The sequence below is a fragment of the Phycodurus eques genome, chromosome 12 (assembly GCF_024500275.1).
Source record: "Phycodurus eques isolate BA_2022a chromosome 12, UOR_Pequ_1.1, whole genome shotgun sequence".
Taxonomy (NCBI): Eukaryota; Metazoa; Chordata; class Actinopteri; order Syngnathiformes; family Syngnathidae; genus Phycodurus; species Phycodurus eques.
In genome coordinates, this window is record NC_084536.1 from 24,496,808 (window position 1) to 24,517,413 (window position 20,606).

A 20,606-nucleotide genomic window follows, 5' to 3' on the forward strand; every position below is an offset into this window, starting at 1 on the left:
GACTATTTTCCTTTTTTTTTTGATTTATGTAAACAAACAAAAACGGGAAAAGAGTCATCTCCCGTTTCTTGTTTGAAAATTGAAAAACGGAAAACGAGCCTTCATCTGATGTTCTGTTACACATTTCTTTAACACAAGTTTGGAAATGAAATAGGATTGTAATTCTTTTTCTCAAGTTTTCTTCATGCGGCTTTGCTTTGACCCGGCAAACCTTCTTCTGCTGCTTCTTGCTCTGTTCTCTGTCGCGATTTCACCAAAAGTTATGCTGTTGATTTTTATCTACACTATCAAGTTGGCAAAGCTTAAAGCCGTGTTTAGAAGTTCCGGAGAATTGAGGCTTTGAAATCGACCCACAAGCTAATGATACCAACAGGGGTCAGCCATAGATATGAACACTAGATACGCCAGAGCCGGCTCACCAACGTGCCTACGCGGCGGCCATGTTGGGGAGGTCATCATTTCCAGAGAAGAAACATGGATTGCGTTGCCAACTATGACCTCCCTATCTCAGTGTTACCATCGGCTCAGAGCTCACGTCTTCCGGGTCAAGGCAAAGCCACATAAAGCAACTTTGCAGAAAAGAATTATGGTTGTATTTGATATCACGACTTGTGTTAAATAAACACATAATAGAGCATTAGATAATGGCTCGTTTTCCCTATTTTAATATCCAATTTTCGAACTAGAAACATAAGAGTTCATTTTCCGTTTTTCAATTTCCAATTTTCAACCGAGAAATGGGGGACAACTTTCCCGTTATTGTTTACATTCATCAAAACAAACAAACAAACAAAGACGAAAATAGGGTCATTTCACGTTTTTGTGTTCCAACTTCAGAGGGAAAAAGGAAAGGCCGCAAAATACATGGACCGAAAACTCCAGTCTCAACTTCCCTGCAAGGCTTCTCCTACCCGACTAATGAAGGCACAACCCCACACCCCGACTTGTTTATCCAATCACATTCAGCTACTATCAAAGTACAATCAGAATTTGTACAACTCTGACGACAATAATTTGTCCATCAATTCAACACAACAACAGGATCCCTACTTTCTACAGTATATAAGAATAGTATTTTTTTAATTTAATTTTATTTTTTTCAAAAGAGGAGGCAATGGCCAACAATTTATTTGAGCAAAACTTCAGTTGTGTTGCAAAGATTGCTGCAAGAGCATGTAAAATCTGACTGCCTTTGAAGGTATCAAGCCTATCAAGCCTTGCATGCATGTGGTCAGGTCTCATTGTGGTCAGGGAGACGGCGAGCAGCAGACTGCAGACGCGAGGAGATAACAGTTGAATGGTTTCGTTGACAAATTAACCATTCATTTTGACAACAGGTTAATCGACAGTGGCTTGCCTCTGTGTCATTGTGTAAGCAGACGCTAATGTATATTGTCCTTTTACTGTTACAAGATGGCGTCTGTCAGTAGTGAGGCTACTCTTCACCTTGCGTTAGCGCACACAGAAAGTAATTGTGCATTTCTCATATTTCAGGACAGACTTGTATATTTAGCAGCCATTGTCAGTCAAACATTGCCACATGCTTGAGGCACTGCTGTTACTTTGCTCCAGGAACCTGTTGATTTCAGCAAGGCGTCTGTGTCCAAATCACGAGTGACAACTGCCTTCAAGCTAAAATTGTCATTGCGCAGTGGCAAAGTCAACACTTCGATTAGTCGATTAATTGGTTCAACCCAGAGTCGAAAGTATACAGAATGTGAAGGACATCGGAGCTTAATCACTGCTTCTAAATAGTAAGGTGGGACAAGACTTTGCAGATGAGGTATTAGAATTTTATGTTTTATGGCGATTCATCAAACACTGCTGCCATGCTCAGCCCACACTCAAGAACAAACTTAAATTGTTTGCAATTCTGCGTCACCCATCTGTCGAGTATACCGGCTTCAATTTGGGAGCATTAAAACTAAATCTTTAGGGCAAATTCGTCTCAGAAGGACTGCCCAAACGAGTCAAAAACTACCCTAAAACTGTACTGGAGCATGACAAGTAGCAAAAACTACATTTAAGAATCGGAAAGCCCTCAAATGGTGACTTGGCCTACAAATAATATAAGAAACCCCAAGCGATTCCAAGAACACCACTAAAAACACTGCACAACTTAATTAACGTCACTCACATACAACAAGTGAAAGTCATAATCTAAAGGGGGCATTATGGAAAATGTACTTTGTAATTGCTTACATACAAAACATTAAATCTGGAATGCCTACCAACATAAGAGTGAAATAAAAATGTTCCTCAAAGGTTTTGGTGGGCAAGCCCGCCTGACGCCGGTGCACACCAACTTATCACCCACATGATTACAATGCGCAGACACGCTCAAGCACAAGGAGGTGAAATATTCATAAACCTGCTTAATGCCCGCAGCTAACAGCAAGGTCATTATGTTGTTGGAGAAAAGCAAATAAACAAGTTTGTTCCACTTGACCAGAGGCGCACTGTGATAGGCTTATTATCAAGATGAGATGGAGAGATGAGCTGGTGCTGGAGGTCACCTCAAAAGTCATTTGGACAGATGCAAAGCACGCCTGCCTTAGTTTTTCCTAATCTCCTTCCAAGTATTTCCACCAACCTGTGGTGCCTGGGTGTCTTGAGTTTCTTGTCTGGATTAACATGAAACATGCTAGGACAAAGTAACACAATAATAATTTAAAATAAAACAACAGTAATTGACAGACCCCGTGAAAGGGCGACGCGTCAATTATTTGCAGATTTTTACCATTCATGGAAGGGTTCAGTCCCTGCTTGTGCATCGTGGCCGCCCCTCCGGTAAGTAACTCGGAGAAAAACTTGAGCGAATTTGTCAAAGTTGGTGAAAGAAAGTCCGAGGTAGATTCCCTAATGTTTAGTCTTCCCTTGTGTAAGTTAGCCGTGCAATGTGTTCAAAGAACCAGGTCCTCAGAACTGTGAGGTGGATGTGCGAACCAGTCGTCCCACCGTGCCGCCCTCTGCAAATGTAATTTATTTTAATTATCGGCACGGTGAGCGACTGGTTAGAGCGTCAGCCTCACAGTTCTGAGGACCGGTGTTCAATCCCCGGCCCCGCCTGTGTGGAGTTTGCATGTTCTCCCCTTGCCTGCGTGGGTTTTCTCCGGGCACTCCGGTTTCCTCCCACATCCCCAAAACATGCGCGGTAGGTTAATTGACAACTTTAAATTGCCCGTAGGTGTGACTGTGAGTGTGAATGGTTATTTGTATGTATGTGCCCTGTGATTGGCTGGCAACCAGTTCAGGGTGTAGCCCGCCTCCTGCCCGATGACAGCTAGGATAGGCTCCAGCACGCCTGCGACCCTAGTGAGGCGAAGCGGCTCAGAAAATGGATGGACATTTGCAGAGACCCCTGGTATTCCCGAGGGATAGGGACTGATCCCTGCCCGGACGAGATTTAATTAATTAATACAAAAAAATGTGGAGTTATGGTGGCTTGACCACATACTAAATTAGTGATTTGGTCTCTGTGGGTGCCAGCTCGTTTTTTAAGACAACAGTGAGGCAGCCAGACAGGCTGTACTGTGCCAAATGGAACGGTTTGCTCTCTTTCTTCCTTGCACTTTCTCCTCCATAATTACCTCCTATAACATCTCTTGGAAAGTGAGCACTAATGGCTTGAGCACTAAATGTCCCTTTTGTTCTTTCTGTTAAAAACCATTGCGAGAGCACACTACGCGGTGTCAAAACAAAAATTCCCACAGCTCAACACGCTGGCTTTGTCAAAAATCTAAATTGAAAATTGATTTTCTGGGACCAGTTGTGCCGAGGTCTCTCTGTCTAGGCGGGTCACACCGCCATGGCTCTGTTTGGGAGCAAGCGGCTTCTTCCTTTCGGCTTGTCCCGTTATTGGTCGCCACAGCATGTCATCCTTTCCCATGTGAGCCTATCGCCTGCATCCTCCTCTCTAACACAAGGAACCCTCATGTCTTCCTTCACTAAATCTATCAACCTTCTCTTTGATCTTCCTCGAGCTCTCTTGCCTGGCAGCTCCATCCTCATCATCCTTCTACCAATATACTCACTCTCTCTCCTCCGGACGTGTCCAAACCATCGAAGTCTGCTCTCTCTAACTTTGTCTCCAAAACATCGAACCTTGGCTGTCCCTCTGATGAGCTCATTTCTGATTTTATCCAACCTGGCCTCAACATCCTCATTTCTGCCACCTCCAGTTCTGTTTCCTGTTCTCTCTTCAGTGCCACTGTCTCTAATCCGTACATCATGGCTGGCCTCACCACTCTTTTATAAACTTTGCCCTTCATCCTAGCAGACTCCTCCTGTCCACCAAGAGCCTATCTCACCTCTTCCCGAAAAGCCCCACAACACTCTTCCTTTCTCAACTTCCACCACATGGTTTCTCTGCTCTGCTTTTGTCTTTTTAATCTTCCTCCCCACCACCAGAGATATTTTACACACCACCATCCTATGCTGTCTATCCACACACTCCCCTACCACTACCTTAAGGCCAGTTAACCTCCTTCAGATTACATCGTCTCCACAAAATGTAATCCCACCTGTGTGCTTCTACCTCCACTCTTGTAGGTCACACTACGTTCCTGCCTCTTCTGGAAGAAAGTGTTCTCCCTCGAAGTTCCTTACCTGCATGCTAAACTTTCCTATCACTTCTTCATCACCCCTGTTTGCTTCACCAACATGTCCATTAAAATCTGCACCAATCACAACTCTCTCTCTGTCTGGGATGCTCAGAACTACTTCGTCTATAGCTCCTTCCAGAATTTCTCTTTCATCTCTTGGTCACATCCTAGCTGGGGGAAATAGCCGATAATCGCATTATACATAACACCCTCAATTTCAAGTTTCAGCCTCATCACTCGATCTGATACTCTTTTCACCTCCAAGACATTCTTAGCCAACTCTTCCTTTAAAATAACCCCTACTCCATTTCTCTTCCCATCTACACCACAGTAAAATAATTTGAACCCTCCCCCTAAACTTCTAGCCTAACTGCCATTCCACCTGGTCTCTTGGACACACAATATATCAATCTCTCTCTTAATCATCATGCTAACCAACTCCCGAGCTTTTCCTGTCATAGTCCCAACATTTAAAGTGCCCACATTAAATGCTAGGCTCTGTGCTTTTCTCTTCTCTTTCTGGCGAAGAACCCGCTTTCCACCTCTTCTTCGTCTTCGACCCACAGTAGCTGAATATCCACCGGCGACCGGCGATATTGACCCGCCGGTGGTGGACGTTGATAACCCGGGCCACGACCAATCTGGTATGGAATTCTTTGGATGAACGCTCATATTTGTTTGACAAGGTTCTAAGCTTTCCTGACGCAACCCTCTGCATTTATCCGGGCTTGGCACCGGCCTACAGTTTGCACTGGCTTGTGCCCCCAATAGGGCTGCATTTTTGGGAGCAAGCGGCTGCTTTACTGAAAAATCTTGCCATGTGGGTAGCCAGTGGTTTTGCATTATGGCCAAAACCAGGTTGCCACTTTGGTCATTATGGCCAAGAATCGTTTGGTGACGACGGCACTTAATGTCAGCCAGCGGCAATGACCCAAAATCCGGCGGGGAAAAATAAAAGATCAAGCAAAAACAAAAGGACACAGGGCTGAGTCAACTCTGGGAGGTGCTGGCTAGGTTGAAACCTTGCACCCTGAGAGGTCAGGGACCAGAGCAGGAACAAGAGCTTCTCCCAGAGGTGGGCTGCAAGTTTCTCCTTTTAAACTTTCCCGGAGACAAACAAAAAGGGGAGGGGTGAACCCAGTTTATGGTAGTCACGAAAGTTTCTTTGTGTGCTAATGTTCTTGAAAAAGAATTTGAGGTGACTTAATTTTCTCTCGTATCTCACGCTTGGCTCATATGCAAAATCGTATTGTCAATCTATATCTATACCATGCACAACCTTTGTCTCCAACTCCTCTCTCTCTCTGAACAACTCCCAAATTCTTCTTGGTACTACCCATCTTCCCTATATGTCAGCACCTGACCGGTTGGGCATAGTTGCCTTTTGAGGGCGTGTACTGGTTTTGTGGATACAGTGTCTACACGAGACTCGTTCTGACCGATTGGTCAGGTAACTGCGCCCCTATTGCTTTGACAGACCACTCATACATTATCTCTGCCACATCCCCTTCCCGTTGTCACAGACAGGCCCAATTTAAAGAACACAGTTCAGTTTGGGGCACAGATGTCCCCACCGATCACAAGGTTTGGAGTACAGGTACCATGGTATTATACTCACTATTTCCTCAAATTGGGGTGGGTAAATTGATGTGACAATATGCAACTCTAAGTTATCAATTTGTTTAGTTTTGTTAACACTACCCTGACCATTCTTGAGGCTTCACGTGTGGAAATGAATGCAATTCGTGAAGTAGCCCTCCAAAATCGCATGATACTTGATCTACTTTTGACTTCTCAGGGCGGTGTTTGTACTCTCTTGAACCAAATCTGTTGCACATTAAATTCCTGACAATGCTGGCGATACAGGAGTCATAGCCAGTGGCATTAAAAACCTCACTACACTCCGTGATGTCATTGCCCGCGAGGAGGTGTTCGATTTGAGCTGTTTCACTGGACTTGGATGGCAGGCTTGGCTGTATCGCTTTGCACTTAAGGTTTGTATCGCTTTGCTTGTTCTCTTTTTCATTTCCTGTTGCTTGGTCCCTTTGGTGAAATCTTCTGTCTCTCGCATGGTTGACACAGCATTTGTCCACTATTCACGATTTCACTATTCAGTCTCTGATGAACGTTTTCGTGATATTTTCCCTCAATCTGTCTGCTTGGATGACAACGATGACTTAAATGATGACCATGATTCATATTCAGTATAATTTTGTTGCATGACTGACTTACAAACCACTTATGAAGATTTTTTTTAAACCTGAGTTGTGAATTTCTGGATGATTGTAGCGTTGTTTTACATATACATATTAATACTGTTATATGTTTTTGATTACTTAATGTTTAGTAATATTTAGTAACTTTTAAAGATTATGATGACTTCGTGTTTAGTAATATTTAGTTTTACTGTCTTCTTTTTAATTTAAACATAAACATAATATGTTGCTGAAAAAAGTAATTTAAATATCAATACAAGATACACTGGGCACAGAAAGTATTTATACCCCTTAAATTTTTCACTCTTTGTTATATTTCAGGTATTTGCTAAAATCATTTGAGTTAATTTTTTTTATCTCAATGTACACACAGCACTCCATATTGACAGAAAAAAACGGAATTGTTGAAATGTTTGCAGCTCTATTAAAAAGGACTTCAAGACGGTGAGAAATAAGATTCTCTGGTCTGATGAGACCAAGATAGAAATTGTTGGCCTTAATTCGAAGTGGCATGTGTGGAGAAAACCAGGCACTGCTCTTCACCTGTCCAATACAGTCCCAACAGTGGAGCATGGTGGTGGCAGGATCATGCTGTGGGGGTGTTTTTCAGCTACAGGGACAGGACGACTGGTTGCAATCGAAGGAAAGATGAATATGGCCAAGTACAGGGATATCCTGGACGAAAACCTTCTCCAGAGTGCTCAGGACCTCAGACTGGGGCGAAGGTTCACCTTCCAACAAGACAATGACCCTAAGCACATAGCTAAAATAATGAAGGAGTGGCTTCAGAACAACTCCGTGACTGTTCTTGAATAGCGCAGCCAGACTTAATTGACTTAAACCCAATTGAGCATATCTGGAGAGACCTGAAAATGGCTGTCCACCAACATTCACCATCCAACCTGACAAAAAAAAAAAAAAAAACTGGAGAGGATCTGCAAGGAGGAAAGGAAAACTTGTTGCATCATTCTCAAAAGTGTGCTTCTACTAAATGCTGAGCAAAGGGTCTGAATACTTATGGCTGTGTGATATTACAGTTTTTCTTTTTTAATAAATCTGCAAAGATTTCAACAATTCCATGTTTTTCTGTCAATATGGGGTGCTGTGTGTACATTGAGGAAAAAAATGAACATAAATGATTTTAGCAAATGGCTCCAATATAAGAGAAAGAGAACGGAAGATGAATTCATTCAGTATGAATGAAAGATTTAAGGGGGTCTGAATACTTTCCGTACCCACTGTATCTTTACCTGGTCTTTTCGGTCTTATGAATGTTTAATATTTGCATATTTGATTTTCGAAAGCTAGAAGGAAGCCGGAGTACCCCAGATACAAATGCTAAACCTCAGAACTTTGAGGCAGACGTGCTAACAACTTGTCGACCATGCTGCTGATACAGTTCTGCTTGAAAGTTTGTGAACCCGCCTGACATGATCACTCTTTTTGTAAAAAAAAAACATTACGCTAACCTTGTTCGACATACAGTACATCCAAATCCCAATTTTGTAAAGCATACATACAGTGCCTTCCAAAGAGTAGACGCACACATAAAAATAGACTGAGGGGGAAGCAGTGCACCATCAACACTGGATACGTTTCCTCTTCATAATACCCCATAGATTCTCAATGGGGTTTAGAGCCGACGAGTTGGCTGGCTAGTCAAGCACTGTGATGGCATGGGCATCAAACCAGGTTTTGGTGCTTCTGGCGGTAATGGCAGGGGCCAGGGGCCTCATGTACAAAGGGTGCGTACCCACAAAAACGTGGCGTACGTTCTTTTTCACGGCAAAGTTCAGATGTTTCAAGAGTGAAATGAGTGTGGAAATGCGCGGTGCCTCACGCAACTGCATGGCTGTCGTACGCACGTTTCTACAGCTTTTGATGCTTTGGCGACACTTAGAGATGATGGGAAACTGTTACCATAAATCTGCACATCAGAGACACATGAACAATTAGCACTGATGAACAATTCATACGTTTCATTCAACGTTTGATTTCAACAATGCAATTGAGGCAATGAATCAGAACTCATTTGTTAACCAGTGTATTTAATGAACCACTGATATTTGTTAGGACACCTATTAACTGATCAAGGCGATCATTTATGCCGCCTATTGCCCTCACAATCGCTTTGTGACTCCAGCACATGCACTGAAAAAATGTACTTCATTTGAAGATGTACATTGGTTGCACATGATTAAAATGTGTTAAAATGACATAATTTACCCCTCTTCTCCTAAAAACATAATGTATTTTCAGTGTGCGTGTCCTCTCCTGTGTATTAAAATAATAAATTGAGTCTTCAAAAAGAAGTAAACGTTTTTGATATCCTCTGATATGCTGATGTGCTTCTATTTGAATTCAAAAGATTGATTACAAATGCCACACATACAACATTTCCGCAAGAACCTTTATCTCAGGGCTGAGTGTAGATTACTGTATGAACACATTTGTTATTGAGTTCTAAAAATACATGGAATTAACCTTGTGGGGTGATCATCGTCAGCCACGTGTGCTCCCACCAACCCTGAGAGAGCAGCGTCACCCACGATCGCAGCGATTCTCTCCTCGAACGGGGTGAGGCCCTCCGCGCCGGTTGCTCCGCCTTCTTTGGCCACACTTTGGCGGTGGGCAGCTGTCCTCCGCTCCACGTCCACTTTAATGTCTGAGCAGTCCCATTTGCTTCTCTTTCGCGTGTTGTTAACGCACGACCTCAACGTGCCAAAGAGGATTTTCTTGCGCACCTCCACTAGATTGAGCAACTTCACATTCAGAAAACATATTTTTCTTCATTACCTTGCTCATTTCCCTTTTTTCCTGATCATGCAGAGATCGGCATCTCAGGTGCAGGGTTCATTTAAATATGATTTGCATATTCAAATGTGGGCGTGGAGAGGGAGGAGTCGTCAACTCCAACATGTGCGCTCATTTCCACGTTGATTGGAATGTACGAAGGCAATGTGCTTGGATTCACGCATACGCACAGATTCATACATCTGGATATTTTTGTGCGTACGCCGTGTTTTAGTAGGAAATCCACGCAAGTCTTTGTACATGAGGCCCCAGGTCCTGCTAGAAGATAAAATCTGCATCTCCATACAGATCCTCAGCAGAAGGACTCATGAAGTCCTCTAAAACATTCTGGTAGACTGTTGCGGTGACCATGGATTTACCAAGGCAGAGTTTACCAACACCTGCACTGGACATTGCACCCCAAATCATGACTGACTGTGGATATTTCACACTGGACCGCAAGCAGCTTGGGTTCTGTTCTTCACCCATCTTTCTCCAAACCCTTGGACCTTGATTCCCGAATGAAAGGCACACTTTCCTTTCATCAGAAAAGAGGACCTCAGACCACTGGCCAACAGTCCTGTCCTTCTTCTCCTTGGGCCAGTTGAGACGCTTCTTACGTTGGCTCTGGCTCAGAAGTGGTTTGAACCAACAGTTGTAGCCCATCTCCCGGATGCGTCTGAATGTGGTGGTTTTCGAAGCTGTGACTCCTCCCTCATTCCACTTTTGCTGGATACCTGCTTGATTTTTGAATTTTCTTTGATCGATAATCTGCTGAAGCCGACGGTCATCTTTTGCTGGTGCATCTTTTCCTTCCACTAGACTTTCCATTGATATGCTTGGACATAGCACTCTGTGAACAGCCAGCCTCCTTAGCTATGAACCTTTGTGGCTTACCCATTCTATGGAGGGTATCAATGATGGTCTTCTGGCCAGTTGTCAAGTCTGCAGTCTTCCCCATATTGAACCCAACTGAGATAATTGAACCAAACTGAAGCAATTGAATGACACCTGGGGAAACCTGTGCAGGGTGCTTTGACTTTAGTAGATAATTGGTGTGTGACACTCAGTTTAAAACATTTATGGCCTGCAAAATTTGGGCTGATTTCTTCACAGTCTTCAAAGTGTTTTGAATTCCTGATTTCGTGGGTTTTATGAGCTCGAAGCCCAAATAATGTAAAAATAAACAAATAGATACTTGAAATTGTTTAAATTGTGGGCCCTGGATCTATAATCTATGAAAGTTCAACTTTTTGAATGGAATTATGGAAATAAACTTTTACATTTTTTTGGAAAGGGTCTGTATGTCTGGGAACGCCTCGTGATCCCCCCCGAAGAGCTGGAGGAATTGGCTGGGGAGAGGGAAGTCTGGACTTCCCTGCTAAAGCTATTGTCCCGTGACCTGACCTCAGATAACCAGAAGAAAATAGATCGATAGATGGAGAAGAATGAGGGCGGCATATAAGAACGGACCACTGCAGCCAAGTGGAGACTGTGGGCAATTATTATTTGTTATAATTTTAGATCTGTATCCTTAAAATGTTACATTGATGCACTGATGAGAAATATGATCGATTAATAAGCAACCAGCAGTCACACATATACTGTAGTATTGCCTCAGTACACTTAGTACCCTGGCTGACCGGGTACTAGTAATAGTACCTACTTTTACCAATGGAAAATAAACAACAGCAACATAGGTGAACATAAAGAATATGACCAGATCTTCTTACCTCTCGAATCTTGTTCCGTTTCTCTTTGACCTCGGGCTCGAGAGGCTCGCCGTTGCCAACACCCACCACCTTGGGCATGGGCACAGGTGGCAAGGGCTTTGGACCTGCAGCCTTTTTCTTCAGGTCCTCCACCACCTTGCTCTTCTCTGTCTGGATCTCAGTCTCCAGCTCCTCACGTGATTTCCGCAGCTTTTCCTTGGCCTCCTGCAGGGCCCGCTCATGGTCGGCACGAATCTTGTTCCGGAGGCTCTCCTCGTCCTCCCTGCGAAACGCAGAAAAACAGTTTAAGAGAATATTCTCTTTATTCTGGCAGCTAATTAGCCTCCACAGAGAGCTGCAAGCAAGCAAGCCTGAAACCGAATAAACAGTGTAATTGAGTTGAAAAGGGTATCTTTGTGATGATAGCTAATGAGTAAAGGGCAAAGACATGCTCTTTTTGAAAATCTGCACTCTGCTGCTTTTGAGGAAAAGACTTTGTTGCCTGAAAATTCTATTACACATACATGTACATACACATGATTAAAACAGGTATTGGGACATTCCACCCACATGTAAAAAGTGAAGAAGATATGGTGGTGGTGGTTTCCCACCCTGCAGCTCAAACAGCTCCCACTTTTCTCGGAGTTGTCACAAAGTTAGCATTAAGATTTGAGGATAGATGGCTAGAAATAAGTAATAAACAAACACACATGCTGAGCTTATCTTACATACCGGTATCCGCTCCAGCTGTGGTTGCTGCTTTATTTATAATAATCCACAGTCACCACTTGTAAACAGTGAAATGGTAATGTGTTGCTCTCAGCCTTCTCTCAAATACTTGTACTAAGACTCCAATTATTATACCAATTAAAGCACAGCTATAAAAACAAAAAACAAAGATGTCCTGATATATAACCATTGTAGAGCATTTGCATCCATCTGAACGTATGGTTGAGTCATCTAAGTGTGTAACACGTTATGCTTTAACTTTCAGTCTGCGCTTTGAAGGTGGCTTTTGTTCCTATTTTAACCACGTTCGTCGTGTTTCCAGCAACATAGCACACTTGTCATTATGTCGATGTGTTACATTTTAATATTATTTAATGTTTTAAGGACCCAAGGTTGCTTTTCATTTAATAGAATGTGACTGTGACGACGGTGTGCTTTCAACTTATAAATTACAAGTCGAATGCCTAGATCAGACTACAGGATTTTAGCCTTGATATTGGCCCGATGAGCAATACCAGGCGATTTCCCAGATCGGGCCCGAAATTTTTTTTCGGGTACGACAAAACTTTTTGTTGTGTGGACATAATCCACAACCTACGATTTGGCCCTACGATAAAGCCCTATGACGCCAAAATGAAAAGTCTACCATGTTTTGGGATATCTTTGGTGTAGTGCAGGGGTGGGCAAACTTTTTGGCTCAGCGGCCACATTGACTTTTCAAATTTGACAGGCGGGTCAAGCCGGGACCAGATTCTGATATATCAAAAATAAACGAAACCAAAAAAAGCCATTGTCGTCTTCATACTTAGACTGACTTTTAATGGGAACAGTGTTGTTTTGTTGATCACCTTTTTCTGCCAGTGCATCAAAGTCTGGTGTTACTTTTGTTGTCTCAGAACACATCTGAGGTGTTCATCACTCAGCTGGAATCTGTAGGATGTTTTGTTGGTGTTCATCACACTAAAAGTCTGTACACAGACATATGTAGAGCCAAACACCACCAGCATCCTCTGTGCCATCGTCTGGATTTTTGGAAATTTTTCTGCGCTTAATCAAGCATAAAACTCCTCCAGTTTGAGAGTTAAACTTCTCTTTTAAGACAGTATCACATTGGAGATCAATCAGTTCCATCTGCAGCTCCCGTGGCGCTGTTTCAGGGTCTTGCGTGACTGAATCTTGGATGGCAGTTTGTCAGATAAAGGTGTTTTGCTGAGCCTGCAAGTTTGATTTTAAACGCTGAGCCGGAGCCATCAGTTCCTGTGTTGTTTGGCTGTTAGCATAATCAGCATGCTGGGTAGAAAAGTGACGGCTGATGTTATACTCCTCGAAAAACCGCAATAGTTTCTTCACAAATTAGACATGCAGCCTTTGACCGGACTTCAGTGAAAAAGTATTTAGTAGTCCATTCTACATTAAACACTCGGGACTCACTGTCGACTTTTTTGTTATTTGGCCCATTCATGGATGAAGAAGGGTTCAGAGCAGTAGCAGAGTAAAAACAGAACAGCCAAAGTCAAGTCAATGTATCACAGGACCTACTGCGCTACCTGGTGGAACCACTGGGCATTGTAGCACAACCTGCTGGAACCACTCAGCATTACAGGACAAGGTCAAATGAATGCAGTCATGATTTTGATATGATTTGGGCGATTCTGTACCAATCTTTGGCGGGCCGGATGTGGCCTGCGGGCCGTAGTTTGCCCGCCACTGGCGTAATGTGTCATCAACGACAACTCTCCAACAGCACACCTTGAGGTCAACCAATTGGATTGCGTATTGTGACCGGCGTATTGTATCCCGTGCTTGCTGTTGTCAACATTTATTTACACGCACAAACAAATTTACAAAACAAACAAATGTTTACCAAAGCTTTACAGCATAATTCGACAGAATGGCGGAGTCAAGAAGAATAAGAAAAAGAGAGGTTATTCAGTTTTCCTGCTTTCGCATCTTTGCCCCACCTGTACCGTGAACCTTCCTGCAATATCTTGAGTCTTCTTGCAATACCGTGAGCGTTCCCACGGTATAGTATCTTCTTTTCCTTTCGGCTTCTCCCGTTAGGGGTCGCCACAGCGCGTCATCCTTTTCCATGTAAGCCTATCTCCTGCATCCTCCTCTCGAATACCAACTGCCATCATGTCTTCCCTCACGACATCCATCAACCTTCTCTTTGGTCTGCCTCGAGCTCTCTTGCCTGGCAGCTCCATCCTCATCATCCTTCTACCAATATACTCACTCTCTCTCCTCCGGACGTGTCTGTCATAGGCTTTCTCTAGATCTACAAAGACACAATGTAGCTCCTTCTGACCTTCTCTGTACTTTTCCATCAACATCCTCAAGGCAAATAATGCATCTGTGGTACTCTTTCTAGGCATGAAACCATACTGTTGCTCGCAAATACTCACTTCTGTCCTGAGTCTAGCCTCCACTACTCTTTCCCATAACTTCATTGTGTGGCTCATCCACTTTATTCCTCTATAGTTGCCACAGCTCTGCACATCACCTTTGTTCTTAAAAATGGGCACCAGTACACTTTTCCTCCATTCCTCAGGCATCTTCTCACGCACTAGAATTCTATTGAACAAGCTGGTCAAAAACTTCACAGCCACATCTCCTAGATGCTTCCATACCTCCACAGGAATGTCATCAGGACCAACTGCCTTTCCATTTTTCATCCTCTTTAATGCCTTTCTAACTTCCCCCTTACTAATCATTGCCACTTCCTGGTCCACCGCACTTACCTCTTCTACTCTCCCTTCTCTATCATGTTCCTCATTCATCAACTCCTCGAAGTATTCTTTCCATCTAGCAAGCACACTGCTGGCACCAGTCAACACATTTCCATCTCTATCCTTAATCACCCTAACCTGCTGCACATCCTTCCCATCTCTATCCCTCTGTCTGGCCAGCCTGTATAGATCCTTTTCTCCTTCTTTAGTGTCCAACCTGCCATACATGTCATCATATGCCTCTTGTTTTGCCTTTGCCACCTCTACCTTTGCCCTGTGTCGCATCTCAATGTATTCCTTTCGCCTCTCCTCGGTCCTCTCAGTGTCCCACTTCTTCTTAGCTAACCTTTTTCCTTGTATGATTTCCTGTACTGTGAGGTTCCACCACCAAGTCTCCTTCTCTCCTTTCCTGCCAGAAGATACACCAAGTACTCTCCTGCCTGCTTCTCTGATCACCTTGGCTGCAGCGGTCCAGTCTTCTGGAAGCTCCTGCCGTCCACAGAGAGCCTGTATCACCTCTTCCCGAAAAGCTGCACAACACTCGTCCTGTCTCAGCTTCCACCACATGGTTCTCTTCTCTGCCTTTGTCTTCCTAATTGTCCTCCCCACCACCAGAGTCATCTTACACACCACCATCCTATGCTGTCTAGCCACACTCTCCCCTACCACTACCTTACAGTTGGTAACCTCCTGCACAAGATGTAATCCACCTGTGTGCTTCTACCTCCGCTCTTGTAGGTCACCCTATGTTCGTGCCTCTTCTGAAAAAAAGTGTTCACTACAGCCATTTGCATCCTTGTTGCAAAGTCTACCATCTGTCCCACCAAGTTCCTTTCCTGGATGCCGTACTTACCCATCACTTCTTCATCACCCCTATTACCTTCACCAACATGTCCATTACAATCTGCACCAATTACGACTCTCTCTCTGTCTGGGATGCTCAGAACTACATCATCTAGCTCCTTCCAGAATTTCTCTTTCACCTCGAGGTCACATCCACCTGTGGGGCATAGCCACTAATCAAATTATACATAAGACCCTCAATTTCAAGTTTCAGCCTCATCACTCGATCTGATATTCTTTTCACCTCCAAGACATTCTTAGCCAACTCTTCTTTCAAAATAACCCCGACTCCATTTCTCTTCCCATCTACACCATGGTAAAATAATTTAAACCCTGCCCCTAAACTTCTTGCCTTACTGCCTTTCCACCTGGTCTCCTGGACACACAATATATCAACCTTTCTCCTAATCATCATGTCAACCAACTCCCGAGATTTTCCTGTCATAGTCCCAACATTCAAAGTCCCCACATTCAGTTCTAGGCTCTGTGTTTTCCTCTTCTCTTTCTGCCGAAGAACCCGCTTTCCACCTCTTCTTCTTTGACTTCGACCCACAGTAGCTGAATTTCCAACGGCGCCCCGCAGGTTGACGGCGCCGGTGGCGGACGTTGTTAACCCGGGCCACGACCGATCCGGTATGGAATTCTTTGGATGAACGCTCATATTTGTTTGGCAAGGTTTTAAGCCGGATGCCCTTCCTGACGCAACCCTCTGCATTTATCCGGGCTTGGGACCGGCCTACAGTTTGCACTGACTTGTGCCACCCATAGGGCTGCATTCGGTATAGTATATACCGTGAGATTAATCCCATGATAAAACCGAACCGTGAGATATAGTTACATCCCTAGTAATAATGATTAATAATTTAACAATGCAGTAGTGTGTAACTGAACATCATACCATAGCAACATGAGAAGCGTTGATTTTGATTAAACAAACGCTAGATTGTATTTGAGGCTGTCCTCAACAATGAAAACAAGCAAAATTCAACCTCATAATTATTTTTAATCTGCATGCCAATAGCATTCACCTCTGAACTCTTTAATATGTCGGCTTATCACAAATACACTGAGGAAAATGTGTAGAAAGTGGGCAAATGTGATACTGTAAAGACAGGTAATGAGCAAGACCTGGTGTGAAGTGATGCGGGTTCTGTTCAGGGGATATTTATTTAATACGCTGAAGATTGATCATATTTTAAATGAGTCGGAGATTCCCGTCACGACCTGTCTTGCTTGGAAATATGATGGTAAATCTAATTTGTGGTAGTTTTGTAAGAGAAGCACATACTGACAAACAACACAAGCAACAAGAAAACGATTTATTGAGGTACTGAAATCGACGACACAGTGATTGAATGGTTCGCACATCTGCCTGACAGTTATGAGCTTAAGGTTTAGAATCCGGGTTCCATTATTCCTGTGCTTGCGTAGGTTTTCTCCTGATACTTTGGTTGCCTCCCACATTCCAAAAACATGCACGTTAGGTAATTTGTCCCTCAAGTGTCAATAGGTGTGATTATGTAAGTGTAATTGATTATTTATTAATGTTAATATGTGCCCTGTGATTGGCTGGCGACCAGTCCAGGCTGTACCTTGCCTCACGTCAAAAATCAGCTAAAATAGGCTGCGTCCTGCATACCCGTGTGACCTTAGTGAGGATAAATAGCATCGATGGATGGATGGCTGGACAAAGAGAAATTATTTAAAAAATAAAATAAGACAGACACTTATTGACTTGGTGCCCCTCGAGTGCTGAGATGATGCATGAGGACAGATGTGGAAAAATAAAATCTTTAGTAAACAATTACTGAATTCATGAAATGAAAACAGCACCAATTTATTCCAATGTCAATCAAGCAAAATTTGTCAAATTAGTTAGTTAAAGTACTCTTGCGCAAGTATAACAACAAGTTGTTGTGTAAATGGGAATAAAGATGAACAGGGTTCAGAGAATTTAAAAATTCTTTACTTTTTCCAGACCTTCATTTGCAGACTTCTTGGTTTAAAAAAAAAAAATAAATCTAATCATTTGTAACAGTTGAGAAATAAATGTGTATCATTCTGGTTGCAAGCTCTCCAGGCTGGCAACACTACTCTCAACACTACAGTAGTCATTGAATCAGTCTGGTTTAGTGCTGCCACAAAAAAGGACAAACTCCGACTGCAACGGACAATCAAAACTGCTAAAAATAATTGTCGGTAGCCCCCCTACCCACCCTTGAGGACTTGCACGCTGCCAGAACTAAGGAGAGACCGTGCAAAATCCTCTTGGACCCTCCACATCCTGGTCACCACCTCTTCCAGCTCCTTCCCTCAGGTAAGCACTATCGAACAATGCAAACTGAAACTAGCAGACATTCCAAAAGCTTCTTATCTCTTACCATTAACCTCTTTAAAAGCTTAAACATCCTTCACCACATCTGCCCTTCATGCTGTCCAGCTGCCTTGTGTCAACCATCGAGACCTTTAAGTTCCTGGGAATTGCAGTCTCTCAGGACCTGAAGTGGGCGACCAACATCAACTCCGTCCTCAAAAAGGCCCAGCAGAGGATGTACTTCCTGCGGCTTCTGAGAAAGCGCGGCCTGCCACCGGAGCTGCTGAGACAGTTCTACACAGCGGTCATCGAATCGGTCCTGTGTTCTTCCATCACAGTCTGGTTTGGTGCTGTTACAAAAAAGGACAAACTCCGACTGCAACGGACAATCAAAACTGCTGAAAAGATTGTTGGTACCCCCCTACCCGCCCTTGAGGACTTGCACGCTGCCAGAACTAAGACAAGAGCATGCAAAATCCTCTTGGACCCTCCACATCCTGGTCACCAGCTCTTCCAGCTCCTTCCCTCAGGTAGGCGCTACCGATCGATGCAAACTAGAACTAGCAGACATTCCAACAGCTTCTTCCCTCTTGCCATCAACTTCATCAAAAGAGATTCAAGACAGCTTGAAATAAAACAACAATCAGCAGTGCAAGTTGGAATGGTTGTTGATTCTGATGATGCTTATAGCTGGTCAGCGCATTGTCATGGCAACACTGAGCACATCGCACAAATTCCAAAAAAAGTGCAAAAGCAATGAAAACCATAATGCACACTACCATACTAGCTTTTTACCCTTAAAATCTCACTATTAAGCTAAAAGTAGGATGGCATATGAAATATGCCCTTAATGCAAACATGTTAAGCTCTTGGGCCAAGGGCTGGCAGCAATTTCATCCGGCCCCCCGGATCAATTCGAAGTCATCATGACATTGGCCCGCACAACGGCATCCGCCAAGCATGTGCTCGTAAGTCCATGAGAACCATCTTCTTATTTGTATGAACGATACAGTCAGTACTCAGTAGGGTTGGGCAGCGAAAACCGAGAATCGATTGGGACCGGGACCGACATCCCAGTTCTCCCAGGATCGTTTAAATTAAATACTTTCGGTTCTCACTTTCAATGCCTACAGTCCACCAACCCCGAAGAACAAAGTGGTGAAAACCAACGAAGAACGCTCACGGAGACGTGCTTGCGCCTAACGGTGGGGGAGAAAAAAAGTATTTCTTAACTTTGTTAAAATCAAGTAAAACGGTGGGTTGCACTCTTGCACTGATATTTTTCAACATTTATTTTAGTCTTCAAACCAACGTAAGAGCTGATGACAGACACAAAAATAAAATAAGCCATACTAGAAAGAAAGTAGCAAGAGTCGCATTACAAGTTGAACATTGAGCTAAATCTTCAAAAAGGTCAAACTAACAACTTCACATTACAATGAACTGGGACAAAATTCACATAAAAGTTGTCTCACAGTATAACACTAATTTTATGCCTGTGGGTTGGTAAAGGAATCAATGTTTTGCAGAGTACTTGGTTCCATTCATTACTCCTTTTCATGCTGTCTCATTTTACTTCAATTTTCACCGGGTCGTGTGAAGTTACCTTTCGTTACATACATACATTTATGATTGTTTTACTTTGAAGTCATCTCGCAACAAAGTTTATTCTCTTCCAGTTTATTTCAAATTTTGATATCTGGACAGAAACTAGATGGACCTGCATTAATTCTAGCCACTTCCTCTGCTGGTTGCTGCCAATCCAGTACACCTCAATTTGCTTCAACACATGACATTTTTAACCATTTAAAAATCAATAATCCTAATTACCAAGACCATCTCAAGTACAACCCCAATTCCAATGAAGTTGGGACGTTGTGTTAAAAACAGAATACAATGATTTGCAAATCATTTTCAACCTATTGCCACTGGCTGGCAACCAGTTCAGCTCCTGCCCGTTGACAGCTGGGATAGGCTCCAGCACTCCCGTGACCCTTGTGAGGATAAGCGACTCAGAAAATGGATGGATGGATGGATGTTCTACCTATATTTAATTGAATACACTACAAAGACAATATATTTAATGTTCAAACTGATCAACTTGATTGTTTTTAGCAAATAATCATTAACTTAGAATTTTATGGCTGCAACACGTTCCAAAAAAGCTGGGACAGGTGGCAAAAATAACTGAGAAAGTTGAGGAATGCTCATCAAACGCCTGTTTGAAACATCCCACAGTTGAACAGGCTAATTGGGAACAGGTGGGTGCCATGATTGGGTAGAAAAGGAGCTTCCCTGAATTGCTCAGTCATTCACAAGCAAAGATGGGGCGAGGTTCACCTCTTTGTGAACAAGTGCGTGAGAAAATAGTCCAACAGTTTAAGGACAATGTTCCTCAACGTACATTACATCAATGTGTAAAGGATATCACCACATGGGCTCAGGAACACTTCAGAAAACCAATGTCAGTAAATACAGTTCCGCGCTACATCCGTAAGTGCAACTTGAAACTCTACCATGCAGAGCAAAAGCCATTTATCAACAACACCCAGAAACGCCGCCGGCTTCGCTGGGCCCGAGCTCATCTAAGATGGACTGATGCAAAGTGGAAAAGTGTTCTGTGGTCCGACGAGTCCACATTTCAAATTGTTTTGGGAAATTGTGGA

The 20,606-nt window shown here is 43.3% G+C and overlaps 1 protein-coding gene across 1 annotated transcript in view; it reads right to left on the reverse strand.

The window, feature by feature from the left end:
* Positions 1-20,606, reverse strand: part of man1a2 (mannosidase, alpha, class 1A, member 2) — a 103,075-nt gene that overhangs the window by 65,550 nt on the left and 16,919 nt on the right. The window contains exon 3 of the mRNA XM_061692307.1: positions 11,347-11,608. Within this exon, the coding sequence (XP_061548291.1) occupies positions 11,347-11,608 (262 nt within the window). The remainder of the gene's footprint in view (positions 1-11,346; positions 11,609-20,606) is intronic.